This window comes from Neofelis nebulosa, chromosome 10 (genome assembly GCF_028018385.1).
Source record: "Neofelis nebulosa isolate mNeoNeb1 chromosome 10, mNeoNeb1.pri, whole genome shotgun sequence".
In the NCBI taxonomy this organism is placed as follows: Eukaryota; Metazoa; Chordata; class Mammalia; order Carnivora; family Felidae; genus Neofelis; species Neofelis nebulosa.
The window spans coordinates 112,177,205-112,200,560 of NC_080791.1; the positions used below are offsets into that span (position 1 = coordinate 112,177,205).

Below are 23,356 nucleotides of genomic sequence, written 5' to 3' on the forward strand. Positions count from 1 at the left end.
ACAGCAGGACCCTTTTTTCTCTTCACGGCCGTACCCCCCTACACCTAGAACGGATCCCGGCAGGCAGGGGCGACCCTCCTCCCGGACCCCAGGGCTGAGACTAGACAGCCAGGGAGGGAGCAGGCCCACGGCGGTCCTCCGAGGCGTATGGTGGGCACTCGTACGTGTGCGTTTGGAGAACAGACAAGCAAAGGTGGTCAGGGAGACCCCGGCGGAGGGGTCCCCGAGTGGAGGGCCCCTGGCCACCACGGACAGCACGTTTTAAATGCCGGCTCCGGGACCAGGTCCGTGCAGGGTGGGACCTGGGACCTAGCCTTGTTAACAGATACCCGAACAAGACAGCGTGGCCCCCTCGAGGGCCCCTCTCCTGCTAGCTCAGTGTCCTACCCAGCTCCCCAGACGATTTGTCAAGAAGCACCTTGCCGTTGACTCAGAAGGAAAAGCGCTAACGTTAAGACTTTGAAGACTGGAGACGATGCCGTGTCGAGATACCATATTCTCTTTTCTCCTGCAACGAAATCCAAGATGAACCAGAGATGCTCGGGGGGCTCCCTCGCCCTCGTGGACCTCCGTGGACCCCCATGGGCCTGCTCCCTCCCTGGCTGTCTAGTCTCAGCCCTGGGGTCCGGGAGGAGGGTCACCCCTGCCTGAGGCCAGCGGGAGACCAGGCAGCGAGAAAAGTGGCCCGTCACCGGCTGGGAGACAGGTGCCCCCCCAGATTTGGATTCCTGGGGCGGCCGGAGGTTACGTCCCGCTTTCCTGTTGGGTACGGTAAGACCCTGGGGCAGGCCCCTGCCCACCCGGGGAGCGGCCCACCCTGTGGCCCACGCCGGACCCGCTGCCGGTCTCCTCCTGGAGGACAGACCCCCGTGAACGCCTGTGGCACACGATGCCCGAGACCGGAAAGAAGGCGCAGCTGGGAGCCCAGCCCCAAGCCATCACCGGCTCCCCTGCCTGCTTCGAGATCCACCAACAGGAGGCAGCACCGGGCGGGAGCGGGGACCCCACGGCCTCGGGCACCAGCAGCCCACACCGGGCCCACAGCCAAGCTCGTCTGAGGCCTCCGTCACCTCTAGAGCCGCCTTCACCAAGACCACGTCCATACAAGCGTCCCGCGGAGGCCCCCGGGCCCCGGGAGAAGCCAGCGGCCTGGCTCCCAGACGGAGGCTCCCCTGGGGCCCCACCTGCGGTGCTAACAATGGCCACGCTCAGCCTGCCGGGCACACGGTGACATTCTGCCGGCTTCCTTGTTTACCGCCTGGCAGCCAGGGCCCTTGGACAGACTGTACAGTTCCTGAACCGGCCTCCCCCATTCGGTTCCGTGCAGCAACCTTTACCTGACCTCTCCCCGGAGCCCGGCTCTGCGCTGGCCGCGGTGCCCGAGGGCGAAGCCCCACCGCCGGCTTGCTGACCGTGAGGATGATGGGCAAGAGGAGGGACACGAGGCGGACCGTCCTGGACAGTGGGTCCAGCCGGCTCCCCGAGGCCCCATGGGAGGGGACGACGGGGCTCTCGGAGACCAGGGATGGTGGCGGGACCCCCTGGCTGCTCAGGACTGCCCCCGCCAGGCCCTTGCCAGCCCCGGCACGGCAAGGGCACCGAGGCTGGGCCTTGCTGCGCACAGGGCCTTTTCCCCGTGATCTGGTAGGATGAGATGTTCGATACGCCAGTGCACGCCCGTTATTCTGGGGGCAACACTGAGGGCCAGAGCAAAATGTGGAATCCTCCCTACAGCCCCCTCCTAGCCCGGGGTCACCCAGGGTTGCAGTGGGTGTGTCCCCAGGGCCCTTCTTACGTGGGTGCAGGGGACACGTCAGAGGCAGGGCGCGAGCCAGACCCAGCCCACACAGTTCAGCTTGCGGCACGTGGGGCCGTGCATCCTGCCGCGGGGCCCCACTCTAGACATCCGCCTTGGGGGCCACCACCACGGGGCCCCACTGTGGGGGCCGAGGGGCACAGCAACGAGCTAATTGTCCTGCTCTCCTTGCAGTAATCCAGTTTGGTTTTGTGACCTTGTTCGTCGCGTCCTTCCCCCTGGCCCCACTGTTCGCGCTGCTGAATAACATCATCGAGATCCGCCTGGACGCCAAAAAGTTTGTCACCGAGCTCCGCAGGCCGGTGGCTGTCAGAGCCAAAGACATCGGTGAGTGACCCTCGGGAGCTGGCTCTCAGGGCACGCCGGGTTTGGGGAGGGAGTCCTGCTCCCCAGGAGCCCGACCCAGAGCCGGAGGAGTGGGGTCAGGCACGTGTCCCCCTGGGCTCCTTGCCGCGCCTGTGCTGGGTGGAGACTCGGGGGCCGGGTGTGGGGGGCTCGAGACGTCGAGGCTCCTGCACGCCCCCGCCCCAGCCCCGGGCCTCCTGAGAGCATCAGTGCCTCGGATGTGTGCGTGTCCCTGCAGCCTGCTGCACGAGGAGGTCCCCGAGGTGCACGCGCTCTCCCAGGCCCTCCGCACCACCCCTCTCCTGTCCGTGTGGCCCCCGGAGCACAGACAGAGCTAGACAGATGGGCAGTCTGTAGTGTGTCGTGTATTCAGTCAGCATTCACAAACAGGAAAGGGGAGGCAGGAAGGGGCCCCTCCCACTGACGCACGAAGGGCACTGCATGGTTTGCCCGTGGGGTCAGGGCCCACGGGGTGTTAACCCCGAGTCACTAAGGGTTCCTCATGGGGGCGCAGGAGAGAGGCTGGGGGTTTCGGGAGGCCGCGCTTGCAGGCATCATGGGAACTGACCACAGTGTCACCCGTGAGGATGATTCTCTCCACGTGAGTCGACTTAACTAAACCAGGACCCCGTTTTCAACGTGAAGGCAAGGAAGGTCCCACTGTATCTTGAAATGAGATGGAAAATCACAAAGACGCACCGAAGTCCCGTTTCACACAACTTTAGTTAGAACGGCCCGTCTGTGCTCACTAACAGAAGACACAAAGATTGAGTGGCCTGTTAGGCAAGTTGTCACTTCCCTGAGACCAGGGCGGGACGCCATCAGGGCACACGTAACCTTGCTGAACCGTGGGGGCTTCTCCAGCACCTGGCCCTGGATCATCCTTGTGGGAAACGCCTGTCACCCATGTGGACGACTCAGTGCCACGCTTTGAGGATGAACCCCAGAGGGTTACGCCGGGTTTGGGGGAGGGGCCTTGACCATTTCCAGGGGCCTTCAGTGTCGGGTCCTCCAAGGAACCTCTCGAGGAAGCTTGGGGAAATCCTCAGTCCCGTTTACCAGAGGGGGAGACTGAGGCCAGGTAGTTAACAACGCTGAGCGGGAACCGGAGACAGGAAGCCCCCAGCGCCCCCCACCCCCGCCCTGGTCTCCCATTCCTGTGCACGTCCGTGAGAAGAGGCTTTGCCTGGAAAAGCTTACATTGCACACCAGAGTCCCCAGAAGGAAAGGGCCACTTGCCAGGCGCTCCCTGGACAGCCCCTGGGAATTCTGGAGCCCTGTGGCGGTAAAGACAAGAGTGTGGCCTCCCCGACAAAGGCCTGATTCTCAGGCGCCCAAAGGCCCCGGGCGAGCCCACAGTGGGTGTGTGTTTGCTTTGGCCCCTTGGCTTGTCAGTGATTCCCCTGCGGCCGCGTCCTGAAACTCGCCAACCCATCGGGCTGAGAGGGAGCGCCTGGGCCACCTCCCCTCCCTGCCCGCCGCCAGTGAGGCTGGGATGCCTATCTTCATTCTTTTGCCCACGGCTCCCCTTTTCTCCCCGTTCTTATGGGTCAGCTGCTCACTTCCTGGTTCCTGTCTGCTTGGTTGGAGGCATAAGCTGCCGGGTTTTCACGGGGTGTTTATGGGCTCCTTCACCGTAACCTTTCCTCAAACAGGCCTCTGTGTTGCTCCTATGATCCGTGTGCGCCCCGAGGGGACACGCGGCCCCAGGGGCCCCCACGGCCTGCGCCCAGGCGCCAGGGGCGGCTCCGAGTGGAGGCGCTGCGGGGACCCAGCTCCCTGCCACGGGGAACCCGGCCCCAGCTTCCCAGCCCTGACCTGTGACACCAGGCTCTTTGGAGCCTTCCTGGTGAACAGCCGCTGCCCGCGTTCAGCTCCTGGGCACCGCGTGTGGTCGGGCGAGACTGAACACCTGCCCGTCTCGTTCTCGGAAATGGGGTTTAGCGTCCCCCGGTGCGGCGGGGACACCTTGAAGACTGAGACCGCGCCCCCCCACCACCCCCCCACCCCCGCCGAGATTCTCAAGGAGCCGGAAGGTTTTCGTCTTGTATCTGGAGCTCATTGGAGCATCGTGTGCTCTCTACAGCGTGTGGCCGAGTAGCTCAGAGGGACGGTCAAGACGCAGACAGACACTGACCCTGCGGGCAGGGCTGGCATCCTGGGTTTGCTCGTCTTGAACAAGACCCCGTGATTTCGGCACGGGGTCTCCCAGCGGATCTCGGGTCTAGACACACAGAGACATCCTGGGGCCCGTGGGCCGGGCTCCTCAACACTCCCATTGCCCAGGCTTGCCTCCTGTGGCCCGTTGGCCTGTCACCTGTCTCCTTTCCCCACACTGCGCTCGGGTGGGTCCGCCTCCCCCGGGAGTGCCAGGCTTACCCATGGCCCAGCGCCTCGTCTGTGAGGTCTCAAACCCAGAGCCCGCAGGGCCAGGCGGCCATGTGAAGGAGTGAACAGCAGGCCCAGAGGATGCTCTCGTGGCACAGAGCAGCGGGCACTCCCTTCGTCCGTGACCCATCCTCCCGCTCAGCGGGGACTGGACCTGGGAGGCTTCCGTGGTGGCTCCGGCCTGCAGAGAACAGAACCGCAGTGTGTGGCCCGGCCAGGAGGGGGCGCCCCCACAGCCATGGCGCCGTGCCAGCCCCCGTGGACCAGAGCGGGGCCTTCTCTCTCTCAGGGGCTGCGGGTCCAGGTTTTTAAAAACACATCATCCTGCTTTGCAAGCACCAGTCAATGTTTTTTAAGTCGCACGTGAGCGAGCTCGACGAAACACCCCCCATGCCAGGATGTGAAGGGCTCTCCGCCCTCTTGCGGGCACTCGGCAAACGTGGACCCGGGAGCGCCGAGCCCCCAGGTGCCAGACAGCACGCTGGACGCCAGGAGAGACGCAGGGAGGAGCAGCTCGCGGCCCGCAGCCCACCCGGGAGCCCGGAGTCTGCAGAAGGGTCTCCCAGCCCCGAGCAGCAGGCAGGAAGCACCGGCAGCTGACCTTGCGGGGACACGTCAGCCCCCGCCAGGGCCGCGGCCCGCTCACCCCCATCCCCGCCGGCCCCCGTGAGGGGAGACAGGCAGGGTGGGTGCCCGCCCGTGCTGTTCCGGCGGGAAGGCGCCTTGAGAGCTGCCCCGGTCGTGGAGAAGGTCCGGTCCTGGCTCCCTCGGGTGCTGGATCTGCTCTCCGGAGGCGGGGAGGCCACCCTCGCTTCCCACGCGGCCTGGCGGAGTTGGGTCTGCGGCACAGAGCTCAGCGGCTGCGTCTGAGCCTGCGGCCTCCGCTTCTGGGCCCCGCAGGCCTGCACTCTTGCTGTCTTTGCAGACACCACGGGCCCGGGGGTGGCCCCCCAGCGCCCACCACGAGGGCAGAAATGCCCACGTGTAGCTCTCCCTGGCCATGCCTGCAGTGGTCTCCGCCCTGGGTGGAGGAACCCCACCCCGCCGTCCTCTTGCATGACGACAGGAGCACCAGACCTCTGTCCCCATCTCAGATGGGTCCGGGACAGGGAGGAACCACCGGGACTGGGCTCTGAGCCCACCAGCTGCCCATGACACGTGCCTGGCCCGATAGGGCCCCGCTAGGCTGGAGGAGGAGGGGGGGCAGTCAGGGGCCTAAGGGGCAAGGCCGCCCGGGCCCTCAGACAGGGCACTTCCTCCCCGGGCCCTGCTCCCCTCACCTCTGCTGGGGAGGCCGGCAGAGGAACATGTGTTTGTCCGGCGCTGGGCGGGGCCCCCTCTGCTCAGCCGTGATTAGGTACAGGACAACCCCGTGCTGGCGGAAACCGGGGCTCCCGGATGGGAAGCGTCTCGCACCTCGCTGCAGTTACGTGAAACTCAGGTCGTGAGGCCGGCATCACCAGCCAGGGGCCCTGGTACCGCTCGTTGGCCCGGACACTACGTCTGGTCTGTCCCTAGACACAGTCCTAGGACCACAGCTGCGCAACGGGTCTAGGACACCCGAACCTCGCGGGCTTGGACCCTTAGGGGCAGGAACCGCACCCAAAGTGAGTCTTTGTCTCTCTAGAAGGAAGGGCTTTATCCACGCCAGTTAGCAGTGTGAACAGGTTCACGGGAAAGGCAGCAGCTGATTTGAAGCACCTCTTTCAGAAGCAACAACTTGCAGATTACAAACAGCTCTGTCGTCAGCCAGGGCCCCCCCCCACCCCTCCCCCCACCCAGAGCTCCAGAACATCTCCTCACCTCCATGCATCACAGCGGGCCCACTGGCCTGCAAGCCCGAGTCACTGAGATCCGGGTGCAAGGGGGGGTCTTGAAACCGCTGCTCTCCTCCCCCAGGAATCTGGTACAATATTCTCCGAGGTGTCGGGAAGCTGGCGGTCATCATCAACGTAAGTGACGCCGGGGACGTCTGCTGAGTGGAGGCCCCGGCCGAGCTGACACGCGGCGGGGCGCCCTCCGCAGGGAAGCTGGGTGGGGTCCCTGCCTCCGACTCCGGTGCGGCCCCAGCCTGGCGGAAGCATCTCCTGTCTAGACACGTCCCTTAGTCATATTGAGGGGTTGGGATGAGCGGTGGATGGGAATGGCAAGTTCTTCTCGACCTTTTTCTATAACCTTGAGCCAAATTCTCCATATGTCCACCCTGGCTCTTAGGTCCACTCTCTCCCCAGCGTCCTGAGAATACGAGAGAAAGAGAGAGAGAGAAAGAGAGAGAGAAGACAGAAATTACTCCGTAGCAATCATTCTGTTCCTCTTTTAAAAACTTAGCTTTTCCCCTTTATATAAAACGCATGCCTATTCTTCAGAGGTTCCGGAAACGCAGAAACATGCAGATAAGGGGGCGAAGCCTGCCATCCCCCACGCCCCCACCCCCCCCACACACACACCTGGAGCTCGCTAAGCATTTTGCTTTCCCCACCAGACTCCTGCCCGGGCAGCCCTCCTCCCCAGAATCTCATCCACACCTTCCTGCCCCATGGTGCCACCCACCCTCCCGGCCTCTCCTGCCTCTGAGCCTACAGGTTAGAAGGGCAGTGGCCCCTCTGTCATGCCAACCAGCCCTCAGTCTCCCCTGCAGCCGCCCGTCTAGGTCCACGTGACCGTGCTGGGGCCAGGACTGCCCTGGGCTGAGATGTCCGGTGGTCCCTAACACATGCTTCCGCGCACAAGGCTGAACCCCAGGCGTGCAAACCCCAGACAGCCTCACGGGTCCACCACCCTGGGACCCTCGGCCCTCCGCTTGCTGGCCGTGCCCGAGCCCCCAGAAGCTGCCTGTTTGCACACAGGCGACTGCTCTCAGGAGTAGGCACAGCCTGGGGCCTGCACCATGCTGGGTTGGGGTCGGGGTCAGGGTCAGGGCGAGGCCTGGGGATCCGGCCCCCACAGCACAGGAAGTAAAGCTCAGTCCCGGAGAAGGGACCCTCAGAGTCCTCCAACGCTGCTTCCCCTGCCGGTGGCCGCCCCCCCTGCCCAGTCGAGGCTTTGAAACCCCTCGTTAAAGGGCCACGGCGAGCGACGTGCCCTTCACCCTGGAGAGCGACGGCCCCTCATCCCGACCTGGGTGGCTGAGCACAGGGCTCTGAGGCGGAGGGCGGTGCTGGAACAGGGGACAGTCTCCCTGGGGCACAGGGGTGCTGCGAGCAGCTGGAAACATCTCATGGGAACAACCAACAGCAGTAGTAACGGCAGCTAACATTTATCGAGCATCTAGAATGTTCCAGGCCCTTCCAGGCTCTTTGCACACATCCACCCATTCACACACACGACCTTCAGGGCGGGGGCTGTCATGGCCCACCTTACGTGCCAGACAACAGAGGCACAGAGAGGTCAGGCGACTTGCCCACCACCACACAGCCAGAAAGAGGCCGGGCTGGATCTCACCTGAGGCCATCAGGCTCCGGGGCCCTGCCCTGCCGTTGGCACCACACGGGCTGCCCCCAGAGATGGCTCTGGAATACATGGCCATTTACCAAGACCTTTCTACCCCCACGTTCCCTCTCAAGCGAGCCAGGAAGGCGAAGCACGCAGAGCACAGAGAGGTTAGGTGACCCACCCAAGGCCACACAGCCGGTGAGAGGCAGCGTCTGTCCCCGGGCCTTCTTGCTCGGGGTGTCCTGCTCCCTGCCCCCAGGCCCTCCCCTTCGGCTGCCAGGGGGGCCTCCGGGAGTGCCTGGAACTCTCATTTCTTCGCTCAACACGCTGCTCACGTGGCCAGCTCGTGGGCAGAGGGTCCCATGGCCAGGCCCGCTCGGGGCGAGCCCCCCTCCCCCACCCAGCCGGGGGTCCGCGCTCACCCCGCTGTCCCCTGGCCCAGGCGTTCGTGATCTCCTTCACGTCCGACTTCATCCCTCGCCTGGTGTACCTGTACATGTACAGCCAGAACGGGACCATGCACGGCTTCGTCAACCACACCCTCTCCTCCTTCAACGTCAGTGACTTCCAGAACGGCACGGCCCCCAACGACCCCCTGGATCTGGGCTACGAGGTGCAGATCTGCAGGTACGGCTCTCAGCATCTCTCTCGGGGCGCTTCCGGGCAAACCCCAGTTCGAGTGAGGGCTCTTTCAGGGGCAAGCCCCAGAATGGTGGCACCAGGAGGGGCTTTATTGGTTCCTTGGGTTGTTGAGCAATTGCTTTCGTGTTTATTTAGTATTTTGAGAGAGAGAGAGACAGAACGTGAGCAGGGGAGGGCCAGAGAGAGAGGGCCAGAGAGGATCCCAAGCAGGCCCCGCACTGTCAGTGCAGAACTGGATACAGAGCTCGGACTCATGAACTGTGAGATTGTGACCGGAGGTGAAATCAAGAGTCAGACATTTACCGACTGGGCCATCCAGGTGCCCCCTGTGAGCTCCTTTAACTAAGGAGGCCAGGACGGCTTCAGGCGTGGCTGGATCCAGGGGTCACAGCTTGCCATCCGGCCCCCCTCTGGCACTGCCTCCCAGCTTTGCCTTACTCCGTGGTGGTATTGTGTTCTGGTGGGCAGTGAAGACGCCCTCTCTGCTCAGCCAGGCCAGGGGCAGAACGTCTTTCTCAGGAGTCGAGGTTGAATCTCACTGGCCTGCCCATCCCTAAGTGAAGCACTGTGGCCAGAGGGTAGAGGCTAGACCTGGGTCATGTGCCAGGGTGTGGGGTCGTGGCTAGAGAATTGAGAAGCCCTAAGGAAGACTGGGCGCGCTGACTTGGAGAAGAAGTCATGGATGAGACGGCCAGACCTGCGGGGGGGGGGGGGCCCCATGGCCAGACACCGGGGGGTGTGCAAGGAGCACCCCAGGAAAGATGGAGACAGGATCAGGCATGGGAGGCAGAGCTGAGACCTGGCCATTCCCTGGGCCTCTTCCACACGTGGGTTAGGGTCTGCAGACCCGGGAGCAGGTGGCACGGTCCCAGCTATCCAGGGACCTCTCTGCAGATCAGTGTAAAGGGGAGGCAGGTGGAGGGTGGAAAGGGGAGGCAGGTGGAGGGTGGATGGTGGTAAGTGCAGGGGCGGGGCAATGCGGACAAAAGCAGGGAGGAGGGAACCGGTGTGAGCTCGTCTAACTCAGCTGAGATTCAGAAACGCAAGACCTCAGAGGCCAAAAGCCCAGCCACGGAGCCCGCGCGGTAGAGCTCGGCGGGTCCTTGCCCCACTTTACACATAGTCCGATAGACTCGTTCATACGTCTCCATCACGTCGACCAACTGAAGGGGAGTTGGGGCGGGGGTGGGGGGCGACTGCCAGGCTCCAGGGTACTGATGGCGACAAGAAGTAGCTTCCAGCAAAAAAAAACAGGCCCAGGAACTGGAAAACCAGCAGCACCGGGGCCTTTGGAAAAGGGAAGCAGGCCTGCCTGGCTTCGGGGCTCCGGAGGTCCTGTGGACAGCAGGCGCTCGCGGCTGGCCCTGCGTGACGACAGCCAGGGCGGGGACGGCGGCGGAAAGGAGCGAGTGAGAGCGAGGCCGGCCAGGTAGAGAAGGCGCGTAACACAGCCAGTCCCGCGACACAGCCCGGTTCCCAGAAGCCCACCCACCGACTCGCTTCGGCGGGCTCGGAATCGGGCACGGAAATCCCAGGAAAGGCCCGGAATGGTCTGCTGCCAGCTTCGGGGTGGTGACCTGGGGAGGGGACGGCGTGGGGGGCTGGAAGTGCAGGGAAGGGGGCCTCCGGCCCCCTGGGTCTCCTCTCCACCAGTGCCTCGTCTGCGTTGTCTGAAGGCTCCACGCTAAGCACACAGGCTCGACCCACGTTGCTAAGGGTCCGTTTTAGAGCAAGAATAATAACGAACAGAGAAGGCACGGAGATGTGTTCACGTTATCAGAAATTCCCTCTGAAACGTCAGTGTTGCCATTTACGAGGTTAGCCTCGGTTTTCCGGAACCGGACGCTGGGTCCCAGACACTGGCTGAGGAAGCAGCTCCGTCCCATGCATCAGCCCAGGGTCCTGGCCACGTGGGGGAGGGGCCAGGGACACAGGGCCGGGACCCGTTTGTACGTGTCTTGTTTTTTCCCCCATGGACTCAGAAGACCGTGGGTCAGACCGCTCCGCTCCCTGGGATTCAGGCCCCAGCCAGGCCTTACCCGCCACCCCCCCCCCCAACCCTTGGCCAAGATCCTGCACCGCGGGCCTGGGAGCTCCGGGCCTCTGCCAGCCGCACCCACGCACGCTGCCTCTCACAGGAATTGGTGGCAGGGGGTGCGCCAGCCTGGGGCGGTGGGTGTGGAGAGACGCAGAGCAGCACTGAGAACTGTCATCGCTGCTGGCTACCACTTATCCCTGCACCAAGACAGGCACTGTCCCATCTGATCGTCACAGCCACCCCCAGAGAGAGCGTTAGCATCCTCCCCATGGGGGCTGGCAGGCAGAGCTGGGAAGGGGAGAGTAAGACCGTCTCTGATAGACGTCGGTGTAGAGGGCAGCAGGTGGCATCGGGAAAGGTCTGTAAGTGGGCTTTGAGGGATGCGTAGGAGTTTGCCAGGGAGCCCAAACATACTTTCCAGCACAGAAAGGAAAGGGAGGAGCAGGTGTGTGTGGCCTCTGACGCTGGAAGAACAGGGGCTGCCTGTTCCCATCAGAGAGCAGGTCGAGCGAGTCCTGTGTCACCGTGCAGCTGGCACCCAAGTGCGCGTTCCCCCGCCCGGTCCTGCCTCTGGGTTTGGCAGCTCAGTGCCGAGTGGTTCCTCAGCGACTGCCATCCGGCTCGCTCCAGAAACAAAGCTCCGTGGGTGAGGGGCCCTGTCTGTAGTGGGTTCCTGAGTGGCCACCCCCGAAACGGGGGCTGGAATGTAGTAGCTGTTCAATAAATGCTTCCCGTGTGACTGAGAAGATGGCGACTGAGGCCCAGAGGGGCCAGGCCGTTGCTCGGGAACACACAGCAAGGCGGTCACGGGCCCTGGATGCAGGCCAGGGCTGTGCCCGCAGAGCCAGGTGGTTACTCTTCCGGTCCCCTCCACCGGACCTCAGCTTTTCGGTGCCCAGCAGGTGCGCCTACAGCCCGGCCCCCGGAAACCGCCCCCGCCACAGCTCTGATGGCTTTGGGGAAGCCTTTGCCATGCGTCCCGCAGGGTCAGCGCCGTTAAAGCCAACAGCACCCCCTGAAATTGGAGGGCCTGGGTGGAGGCGGGACCCTGGGTTGTCATCCGCACCCCGCCTCCAGAGACTGGTCATCTCGGGCCCTCTGAGAACGGGAGGGCGGGCCGGGCCCTGAGGCGGGGGGGGGGGGGGGGGGGCGCAGTGCGCGATGGCAGGGCGGTGACAGGCAGGCAGTGAGGACAGTGCTCCGTGGAACGAGGGTCAGTGGGGGAGAGGGTGTCCGCCCAGGCAGGGGGCAGCGGGCAGCGTCTACACCTGGTAACCCAGGGAGGGGGATGGGCCGGTGTCATGTGGAGATAAGGAGGGGACAGCCAAGAAGCTTCAGCGGGAAGAGAGGAAGGAGGTGCCCCTGCGGTGCTGCGTCCCGTGGGGCCGGCAGGCAGGGGGACAGTTGGCTGGCGGGTCCTGTCCCCACCAGTTGCGTGTTTGACCTCATACTTGGGCTGCTTTCGGAGAATGTGTGTTGGTCTGTTTTCCAGCAGTCTCCACAGTAGACAGGAGAGACTGGAGAGGTGGGTTTCAAACCTGGGGTTCATGGAACCCAGCGGGGGTCTTGTGGACGGTGGGCATTGGGCTGAGGTTGGGGGGGCTCCAGGCTTGGGAAACCAGGCGCCCCCACTTGCTCTGTGTGACCCACTAGAGTCTCAGGTGAGATTCCTGTTAGGAAGAAGGGCTTTGCTGCCTTTAAAAGTCTGGAACCTCATGGGGCGCCCGGGGGGCTCAGTCGGTTCAGCGTCCGACATCGGCTCAGGTCATGATCTCGAAGTTAGTGGGTTCGAGCCCCGTGTCGGGCTCTGTGCCGACAGCTCAGAGCCTGCAGCCTGCTTCGGATTCTGTGTCTCCCTCTCTCTCTGCCTCTCCCCCCCTCCCCCACTCGCACTCTGTCTCTCTCTTTCTCTCTCAAAAATAAACAAACATTACAAAATAAAAAAGTTTGGAACCCCAGGACCGGATGGTCCCAGAGTCGCCTGCTGTGAGCTCATGGATGGGCCTGTGGGGCCACGTTGCGGTGTCTGCGTTTTCCACGAAGCCCCTTGGGCCCTGCCCAGCCCTCGGGGGTCCAGGCCCCCCCCGCCCTCCAACACCGAGAGTGACTCACCCACCGTGTGAGCGGCTGGTCTGGAGCCTCTTCCGCCAGGGAGGGCCGCCCGCGGTGGTGGTGGCTCGAGAGCTGGCGGAGGCCTTCCTGAGGCCACAGGGCGCCGGCCGGAATCCCGGTTCCTGCCTGAAGACCCACACTGATGCCTGGCCATCTCTGCAGGTACAAGGACTACCGGGAGCCCCCGTGGTCGGAGCACAAGTATGACATCTCCAAGGACTTCTGGGCCGTGCTGGCAGCCCGGCTGGCCTTTGTCATTGTCTTCCAGGTGCGGAAGGTCCCCGTTTCCAGAAGGTTTGAGGATTGGGCACTGAGGAAGCACCGTGAGCCCAGGACAGGGTGGGAAGGCAGGAGCTGGCCAGCAATGGGGACGTTTAGAGGCCTGGGGAAGTTACTCTGAGGCCCCCGAAGAAGGGACCTGAGGTCACCATAGCTCCATATAAGTGGCTTTTATTGAAGGAGACAGTCTCCCCTCTCGGCCTCTCAGTGTCTGTGTGTATCAGGAGACATCCGCAGAGGACAGGACCAGTACAGGCAGGAGGCCAGTGGGTTCCCCGCTGACTGCAGACCCCAGCCAGGAGCCAGGGGACCCAGCCCCACCTGGTCTCTAGGGAGGAGACAGCTTAACTCCGAGGCCGAAGTGACTCCCAGTGGATGGGACCCCAGACTGGGGACCACACCGGTACACACAGCACCTGAGGTCCCAGAGATGGGGGAGCAGCCTTAGCCACGTGGGCCCACCTTGAGGGAAGAGAGCGCCTTTTGTCCGCCGGTGTTGGCTGGTCATTGGCCGCAGGCCGTTCAGGCCGGGAAGAGGCAGACAGGAGGGGGCGGTTCCCTGGAGAGGAGGCAGGTGTGAGCGTCAGCAGCCAGCACTGGCCGCAGCTGGGGGCTGGGGGCACCACCCAGGAAAGGCAAGAGGGTGAGGGAGGGCACCAGCACCATCCACAAGGTGTCTAACTCAGCCGGATGTGCCGACAAACGATCACTGGACAAGAGTTTTAAAAACAGATTTCGGTTTTTCTGTAAAAGCCCATCATTTGCTTTCTGCGCACCAGAAACTTCCCCAGGGAGGGAGCGGACTTTTCGGGTAGCCCTGGGAGGCCTTGCAAGGTGAAGAAGGGGCTGTGGAATCATCAGAGACTTAGGTTCCATCCCCTTTTGTCCTATTCCTATTTTACCTACTCTCCTTAAAGCCTGACGCTCGTTATAGGCCGATCGTATCCTTTCTTGAGCTTCCCAGCCCCGCGAGTCAGAACCACTCAGAAACTTGCTGTGTACTGAGCTCAGGTCCCTTATAGGCGTCAGCCACCATTCCCAGATGGCCCTCTGGCTGGTTTCCTGCCTCGTTTATACCTTGTGGGAAACCGAGGCCCGGGGAGCCCAAAGTATGTGCCTGAGGTGGGCTGGGAGCGGCGGGGTGGGCGCAGGTGGAGGCGGGGGCGGTGGAGGGGGGCGGGGTGCAGGCGGGGGCCCTCCTCCCCACCCCCACACACCGACTGTCCTTGCAGAACCTGGTCATGTTCATGAGTGACTTTGTGGACTGGGTCATCCCAGACATCCCCAAGGACATCAGCCAGCAGATCCACAAGGAGAAGGTCCTCATGGTGGAGCTGTTCATGAGGGAGGAGCAGGGCAAGCAGCGGCTGCTGGGCACGTGGATGGAGAAGGACCGGAAGAAGGATGAGCCCTGCAACAGTCACGGCCCCAAAGCCGGCCTGGACAGCCCCGAGTACCCCGGGGGCACCCTGTAGCTGCCCCTGGCCTCCAGGCCGCCGGGCCCCGGGGCTCCTGTGTTCGCGGAGAACCTGGAAGCCCACCTTCTGATAGGACAACCTCTTCCTGTCTTCTTTTTCTGTTTTTTTTTTTCTCCTCGTTTTTGCACAAAACTGTTACGCAGGGAATTTTTTTTATCTTTAGTATTCAAGGATAATCAAGATGATCGCTGGGGATAGGGTGATAACACGCGGGAATGCGGGCGCTTTGCAGAAACACTTCTTGGGGACCGTGGGTTTCCTTTGCAGCGGAACGTGAGCAGAGGCCTCCAGAAAGCGTCTTTTCTAACCCCGCCTGACGCCTTTAGAGAGGTGAAAAGGTGTCCCGAAGCATCGGGGCAAACGCCGTGCGGTACTGGAGGGAGAATGGAAAAATGAGGTTGACACCAGTCCCAGAAGGCATCACCTGCCTCCGGGTCGGAAAAGTCCGACGGCTTTTCATCTTCTGTTTCCGGTTAGTTCAGAAACCGAGTCACTGTGGCCAGAAAGAGGTGCCTGTGAGTTTAGAATTTGCTCTTGGAGCACAGCAGGGCTCGGGTGTCCCCGAGGAAGCAGGTGACCCGCACCTCCGGGGTCCCCACCCCCACCGCCACGAGCCGGCCTCAGAACGGTCCTCTTGGTGGGACAGAAAGAAAAAGAAAAGAAAAGAAAACCGGGTCGACAGGAAAACGAGCAGAGAGAGAGGACCTCGGAGGCATTTCTAAAGACGGCTTCAGGTTTCAAGAAGTCTTAAGGCATCGGGAAAACATTTGCAGCTTTAGAATATTTATTGGGTTTTTAATCAATTCTATGGTGGATGTGAGGGTTTTTTCCGTAGCTCAAACGTGGAAGGAGTTTATTAGTTAACCAGATATCATTGAGAGGAATTTAAAATACTGTTACTACCAAAGATTTTTATTAATAAAGCCTTCTATTTTGGTAACACTTCTCTATATTTTTACTTACAGGAATGTTACTGTTGGACAGTTACCACTTTAACGCTTGTAAAAACAAGTCTCCTAGATGACATGAGCACTCTAAATTTGCAGCAATTACCCTAACCAATTACCTGAAGTTTCTCAAGCACCGAGAGAAACACAGGAAATGTTTCACCAAAGAAAGGGAAGAAAACGTAAAAGTGTTTGTCTTGAACATGCGGTTGGGTGTGATATGATTCTCTTAAGTCGCCAACTGTGATCGAAGTCTGTAGGTGGCATAGATTTTCGCTATTTGCTAAGCTCGTGCGGTCTGATGCTTTGTTTTCTCTTGTACAGTGAGTAGTTTGAAATGGGGTTTTTGTATATAAACATTGTATTAAAAAGTAGGTGATTACCAAAAATCCTTTTATGGAAACCATTTTTAAAAAAAAAAAAAAAAGCGTGTACACAAATCCACAGAGGATCGTGGCTGAAGGTTCACTCAACTAAATAAATTTGGATACACGACCACTTAACTTCAGTTGAGTGCTGTCCGTGTGGCCCCTCGCCCCAGGAAGCCGGGAGGCTGTCCTCAGAGCCCCCAGGTCGAGCTGCACATTTGGGAGGGATCATAGGCATCCATTTCCTCCCGTGTCAGACACGTGGATTGTTCTAGATGTTCCTGGGACTCCCTCGCCCTGTAAGAGTGTGTGTGCGTGTGTGTGGTTTTGCATGTGTTCGTGTCTGCCTGTGCACACATGTGCATTGTGTTGATGTTTGGGCGGTGTGCACACGTGTGTACCTGTGTGTTTGCCTGTGTGTGTGTGTGTGTGTGTGTGTGCACCTGCGTTTATGTTGGGATGGGAGTCGTGGTCACGCCTTCCCAGCAGCCTCTTCCGCGATCGCGATCCTCAAGTTCCCACCACCGGTCCCGCCAACCCAACACAGCACTGAGGATTCCACGGACCTAAAGTGTCCCCAACCCTTTCGGGGACCCACCTAGGATTGCCGGTGTTTTCACTGGGGCACGTGTGCACACTTTTTAAAACTACCACCTAGAAACACAACCATTTCACGAAGGAAAGGTATGTTTTCACACCCAAGGCCAGCAAAGCCACACAGCCCTGCTGGCCGGGGACCTTCCTTCCGCCTCACGCGCGTCCGGCACCAGGGAGAGCTTTGAGCGCCCCCTAGTGCTCACGTTCCTGCATCCCCAAGAACATCAGCAAAGCACAAGCTCAACGCCCTGAGCATCCTTCTCAAGTTCTGGAACCGCTTCCTTAGTCTAGACATGAAGGCAACGTCCGGGGACAGCATCGCAAGGACGATGAGGGCTCCTGGTAGGATCTTGAGCCCCGTTTGTCAAATGAAGAAACCGCCTCAGAGTGGGCAAGTGACTGGCCCGAGGTCACGGGGCTCCTTAGCACCTAAGCCAAGACTGGCGCCCGGACCTTGTAGACATTCGTTCATGCAGGGTTCAAGCAGACAGCAGTGGACAAAGCAGACCAGTCCTCCCCCCAGGCTATGACTTCTTACAGAAAGCGTGAGACGCTTAACCAGAAAATGGAACCCAGAACCAGATAGTTTCAGAGGAAGAAAGAGACACTGATGAACTAGAACAGAGCGTGACACGGTTGGTCCGGGAGGCCCCTGGAGGCCTGAGTAACAAGGAGGCAGCGGGACAGTTCAGGTAGCAGAAGGGCAGTGCAAAGGCCCGGAGGCAGCAGGGTGCGGACCGCTGGCTTGAGGAGAGGGGCGGGGCGGGGCGGGGGAGGCGGCAGGAGACAGGGGAGGGGAGGTAGCCACAAGCGACTCACACAGGGCTCCCAGGCTACCCAAGGACCTGGAGCCTGGCGGTAAAAGCCACCGCAGGGGCTGGGTGGTGTTGACCAGCCCAGAGATGGGATCTGATGCACATTTTGAGGTGTTTGCGTTTGTCAGGCGAAATCTGCAGTGGGTTGGGAAGCCAGAGAGAGGTGTTCCAGAGATCCAGGAGGGCGGTGGTAGGGTTTGGATGGGGTCGGTAGAGGTGGGTGGAGAAAAACCGAGAGATGATGCCACAAAGACCCGACTTCTGGCCTTGGAAGAGATCAGCCCGTCAGCCGGCACTGTTATCTCAGCAACAATGGGGCCCAGAGAGGGTCAGGGCTCCGCTGCAGTCACACAGCAAGGTAGCGACACAGCCGTCTCTCGAACCCAGGCCCCGTGGCCCCCGACGCTGAATGTTGTCTGCTATTGGTCCTGGAGTGGCGTCGTGCCCGCCCACAGCAGGACAGTGATGGGCAACGGCCCGCAGAGGCCTGAGGTCTGGGGCGGGGAGGGCACTCGTGCTGGCACCTGCTTTGGGGGCTCTGCTCCCCCCCCCCCCCACAGGCGGAGGCCGCCGTGAGCTACATCCAGCCCTATACAATATGCGTTTGGCAGGTTCAGCATTTGCTCATTTTTGTAGTTGATTTAATAGCAAAAACCAAGTAAACCTACATAAAAACCCAGATTTGCATGTTCTCCTGAAAATCCTCAAGCCATCTGACAACACAGCCCCATTTTGCAGCCTGTCACCTCCTCCCAGGTGACCGGAGCCACCGGTGGCCGCTGTGCTTTAGATGGTGCATGCACCCTGCAGTCTCCCCAGCCCCCCTCCCGCCCCCCCAAGTGTGCCTGCCCACGGACGAAGCACGCAGCTGCGACGGTGGTTCCGAGGGCCACTGGGGCCGGGCCCAGTCCTGGGATCCCCGACCAGCCGTGAGATTCCCTGGAACAGGGCTTGGCCGGGGTGTGTGCCTGGGACAGGGGTGTCGCCAGCCCAAGACTGGATTCAGAGCCCCTGCTCCGGGGCACCCACTTCCCCACCACCCCCACACATTCATATACAGGTCCCCAGGAGTCATTTGCGTGCCCCTTAAAATAGCCCCGTACCACAGAGGGCGTGTGTCCCCTACTCAGGCAACACTCATTTACTTGTCCATGTTTTGTAAGAGCCACGGCGAAGGAAAGAAGTGCGGGCTCTTGTCAGAAAACAGGCCAGTAAGGACAAGTGGTGCAGTGCCAGGGGCAGAGGAGGCACCAGAAAGTGTTGACTGAATGAATGAGTGAGGGAGGGATGGACGGACAGACGGATGGATGGACGGATGGATGGATGGATATGGGTGGATGTTTAGATGGATGAACATTTAGATGGATGAGGGATGGATGGAAGGATAGAAGGATGCATGGATGGATAGATGGATAAACAGAGAAGTGGATGGTTAGACGGAATGATGGCTATTTGACCCATGGGTAGGTGGATGGAGAAAGCAACAGACTGACAACTGGGCCTTTCTGCCTTTGGGCTGAGTGGACCTTGGAGTCCAGCTGGCAGACGCATTGGTGGAGGAGGTAAGGGGGTGCCTTCTGGACCACAGGTACGTCCATAGCAAGCAGCCCACTCACTGCTTCTCACACAGCTTTTGGCACAAGACTGTGTGGGCACCCAAAGCACTGACCCGGACCAGCCCGGGGATTCAGCCTGGCTTGCTCAGACGGGCTGGCTGGCGTCTGCTGCCCCTGCCAGGAGCCTGCCAGGATGCACCCCTGGGGAAAAGGCAACCTTGTAGACGCTGAGGTCTAATTTCCTCTGCTCTGCTAAGTAATCGATCTGCTGTGTCCCCTTCTCAATCCCCTTTCTTTCGCCCCCTGCTTCTACGCCCTCCTGGCTCTCCCCCTACATTTTTACTGAAGGATGACGCACAGAAAACCGTTCAGCTTACATGTGCGATCAACTTCCACAGAAAACACACACACCTGTAGCCAGGATGCTCCCTTCTGGTCCCCGGTCTTCAGGTCTTCACCCAGCGGTGAGCGGACCTGACCTGCGGTCCTGGCTTCCGGCCCCAGCGAGGCCTGCCTCGTTCCGCTTGTTGGTGGCTGCTGCCCTCTGCTGGCTGCCTGTGGGGGCTGCACTGGGGGCAGCGAAGCCTGTTAAATTATCACAAACTTCATGGCTTCAAACAACACAAATGTAATCAAGTTCTTGGTTTCTCTTTCTGTTGCTTCATTATGGATGTATAGAAACGCAACAGATTTCTGTACACGGATCTCATATCTTGCGACTTTGCTGAATTCATGTATCAGTTCTAGCAGCTTTTTGGTGGAGTCTTTTCAGGTTTTCCATGCAGAGTATCGGAAAGTGAAAGTTTGACTTCTTCTTTGCCAAATTGGATGCCTTTTATTTCATTTTGTTGTCTGCTGATGCGAGGGCTTCCAACACCATGTTAAACAACGGTGATGAGAGTGGACATCCCTGTGACGTTCTTGGTCTCAGGGAGAAAGAAATCGATCCCATTTACAATGGTACAAAGAACCAGAAGATTCCTAGGAATAAACCTAACCAAAGATGTAAAAGATATGTAAGCTGAAAACTATAGAAAACTTATGAAAGAAATTGAAGAAGACACAAAGAAATGGAAAAACATTCCATGCTCATTGATTGGAAAAACAAATATTGTTAAAATGTCATTATTACCCAAAGCAACCTACACATTCAATGCAATCCCTGTCAAAATAACAGCATTCTTCACAGAGCTAGAACAAATAATTCCAGACTTTCTATGGAACCAGAAAAGACCCTGAATAGCCGAAGTAATGTTAAAAAAGAAAGCCAAAGCTGGAGGCATCACAATCCCAGACTTTAGCCCCTACTACAAAGCCGTACTCATCAAGACAGTATGGTACTGGCACAAGAACAGACACATAGACCAATGGAATAGGATAGAGAACCCGGAATTGGACCCACAGATGTGTGGCCAACCAATCTTTGGCAAAGCAGGAAAGAGCATCCAGTGGAATAAAGACAGTCTCTTCAGCAAGTGGTGCTGGGAAAACTGGACGGAGACATACATAATAATGAGCCTGGACCACTTTCTTACAGCAGACACAAAATACACTCAAAATGGATGAAAGACCTCAATGTAAGACAGGAAGCCATCAGAACCCCAGAGGAGAAAACAGGCAACAACCTCTTTGACCTCAGCTGCCACAATTTCTTGCTTGACACGTCTCCAAAGGCAAGGGAAATAAAAGCAAAAACGAACTGTTGGGACCTCATCAAGATAAAAAGCTTCTGCACTGCATAGGAAGCAATCAACAAAACTAAAAGGCAACCAACAGAATGGGAGAAGATATTTGCAAACGACATATCGGATAAAGGGTTAGTATCCAAAACCTATAAAGAACTTACCAAACTCAACACCCAAAAACCAAACAATCCAGCGAAGAAATGGGCAAAAGACATGAATAGACACTTTTCCGAAGAAGACATCCAGATGGCCAACAGACACGTGAAAAGATGCTCAACGTCACTCCTCATCAGAGAAATACAAATCAAAACCACACTGAGATACCACCTCGCGCTGGTCATAGTGGCTAAAATGAACAAATCAGGAGACTCTAGATGCTGGCGAGGATGTGGAGAAACGGGCACCCTCTTGCACTGTTGGTGGGAATGCAAACTGGTGCAGCCGCTCTGGAAAGCAGTGTGGAGGTTCCTCAAAAAATTAAAAATAGATCTACCCTATGACCCGGCAATAGCACTGCTTGGACTTTACCCAAGGGATACAGGAGGGCTGATGCACGGGGGCACTTGTACCCCAGTGTTTATAGCAGCACTTTCAACAATAGCCAAATTATGGAAAGAGCCTAAATCTCCATCAAGTGATGAATGGATAAAGAAATCGTGGTTTATATACACAATGGAATACTACGTGGCAACAAGAAAGAATGAAATCTGGCCATTTGCAGCAACGTGGATGGAACTGGAGGGTATTATGCTAAGTGAAAGAAGTCAGGCAGAGAAAGACGATGTATGTTTTCACTAATACGTGGAACTTGAGAAACTTAATGGCGCACCATGCGGGAAGGGAAGGGGAAAAAATAGTTTCAAACAGAGAGGGAGGCAAACCATTAGAGACTTTTAAATACAGAGAACAAACTGAGGGTTGATGGGAGGGCCGGGGGGAGGGGAAAATGGGACATGGGCATAAACAATGAATCATGGGAATCTACCCCCAAAGCCAAGAGCACACTGTCCACACTGTATATTAGCTAACTTGACAATAAATTTAAAAACACACACACACGCAAATATATTATCTTACAGTTCCATGGGTGAAATGTCTGACACAGGCCTCACGGGCTCTACGCTTTCCACCATCTTCAAGGACTAGGTCCCTGGGAAAATCCAGAATAATCTCCCCATCTCAGAAGCTGAATCTTCACCACATATTCTTCCATGTATTCTGTGTCTTCCTCATAAACTAACTTATTCACAATCCAGGAATTAGAATGTGGACATCTTATGGGCCATTCTATAGCCTAGCACATACCCCTTCCCATCAGGAAGGGATCTTTTTCTTTGGAAAAGACTAACTACCCCCAAGCAAAGCCCAGAGCCCCCGGATGTTTGAGAAAAGGCTTCCACACAACTGAGAGAGACCAAAACAAACAGAAAAAGTACCCAGGGGAAACCAAAATGATACAAGGAGAAAAGAAAGGAAATTCTTCTGCTCATCGTCCTCACCAAGACGAGTTTGCCTCCATGAAACCAGCAAATGCTTTTTTCTTGTTCTAAAAAGACACAACGCTAAGTGAAACAAAATATGTGAAACGGACTTGATCAAAATTTAAAATTTTTGTGCATCAAAGAACACAATCCACAGAGCATCCACCTACAGAATAGGAGAAAACATTTGCAGATTGTATTTTTTCATTTTAAAAAATTGTTTTAATGTTTATTTTTGAGAGAGAGAGAGAGAGAGAGAGAGAGAGAGAGAGGTAGAGAGAGAGGGAGACACAGAATCCGAGGCAGGGTCCAGGCTCCGAGCTGTCAGCACAGAGCCCGACGCGGGGCTCGAACTCATGAACAGGGAGATCATGACCTGAGCCGAAGTCAGGTGTGTAACTGACTGAGCCACGCAGGTACCCCTCATTTTTTCATTTTTTTAAGTTTATTTATTTATTTTGAGAGGAAGAGAGTGAGCACAAGTAGGGAAGGGGCAGAGAGAACGAGAGACAGAATCCCGAGCAGTCTCCGCACCATCAGCGCAGAGCCCAAAGTGAGGCTCCAATTCACAAGCCCATGAGTACATGACCTGAACTGCAATCAAGAGTTGGACGCCCGACTGACTGCATAACTGAGGCGCCCCGCAAATCGTATTTCTGATGAGGGATTCATATCCGGAATATATAAAGACTCTCCTCAACCTGAACAACAAAAACACAAGCAACCCAACGAAAAATGGGCAAAACACTCGAACAGACGTTTCTCAAGAGAAGATACACGAATGGCCAACGGCACATGGACAGAGGCTCAGCATCAAGAGTCGTCAGGGAAATGCAAATTAAAACCCCAGTGAGATACCTTCTCACACCCGGGAGGATGGCGATTATCCAAAAAACAGAAAATAGTCAGTTAGCAAGAATGTGCAGAGGCCAAACCCTCAGGCACTGCTGGCAGGAATGTGAAATGGTGCAGCCGCTGTGGAGAACAGCATGGTTGTTTCTCAGAAACTTAAAAATAGAATCACCATATGACCCAGCAGATGCACTTCTAGGTATATGCACAAAAGAATTGGAGGCAGGGACTCAAAAAGATATTTGTACATCCATGTGCACCTGTGGCCTCGTGGGGAGTCCCCTCTGATCAGTTGATGGGGGAGAGGAGCCCCGGGCCTGGTTTACACACAGCTCTGCCCCCTGCACAGATGCAGACCGCTGCCCCTCTGCAGCTCCTCGCTGGACACCCCTGAAGGGCCCGGGGAAGGGACATCCTCCCGGGGCGCAGAACCGTGGGCAGCACACCCGGCCGTGCCCTCTGCCCTGAAGGAGAAGGGCCGGATGTGAGGTTACGCACCGATTCGTGGGCCGTGGCCAGTCTGGC

General features: G+C 58.3%; 1 protein-coding gene across 1 annotated transcript in view; it reads left to right on the plus strand.

Annotated features, from left to right (window-relative positions):
- ANO1 (anoctamin 1) overlaps positions 1–15,135 on the plus strand; it is a 139,231-nt gene extending 124,096 nt beyond the window's left edge. Inside the window, exons 23-29 of the mRNA XM_058686589.1 lie at positions 859–1,227; positions 1,328–1,589; positions 1,903–2,143; positions 6,449–6,501; positions 8,424–8,608; positions 12,936–13,041; positions 14,285–15,135. Coding sequence (XP_058542572.1) covers positions 859–1,227; positions 1,328–1,589; positions 1,903–2,143; positions 6,449–6,501; positions 8,424–8,608; positions 12,936–13,041; positions 14,285–14,527 — 1,459 coding nt within the window. The 3' untranslated portion in view covers positions 14,528–15,135. The remainder of the gene's footprint in view (positions 1–858; positions 1,228–1,327; positions 1,590–1,902; positions 2,144–6,448; positions 6,502–8,423; positions 8,609–12,935; positions 13,042–14,284) is intronic.
- Positions 15,136–23,356: the final 8,221 nt, after the last annotated feature.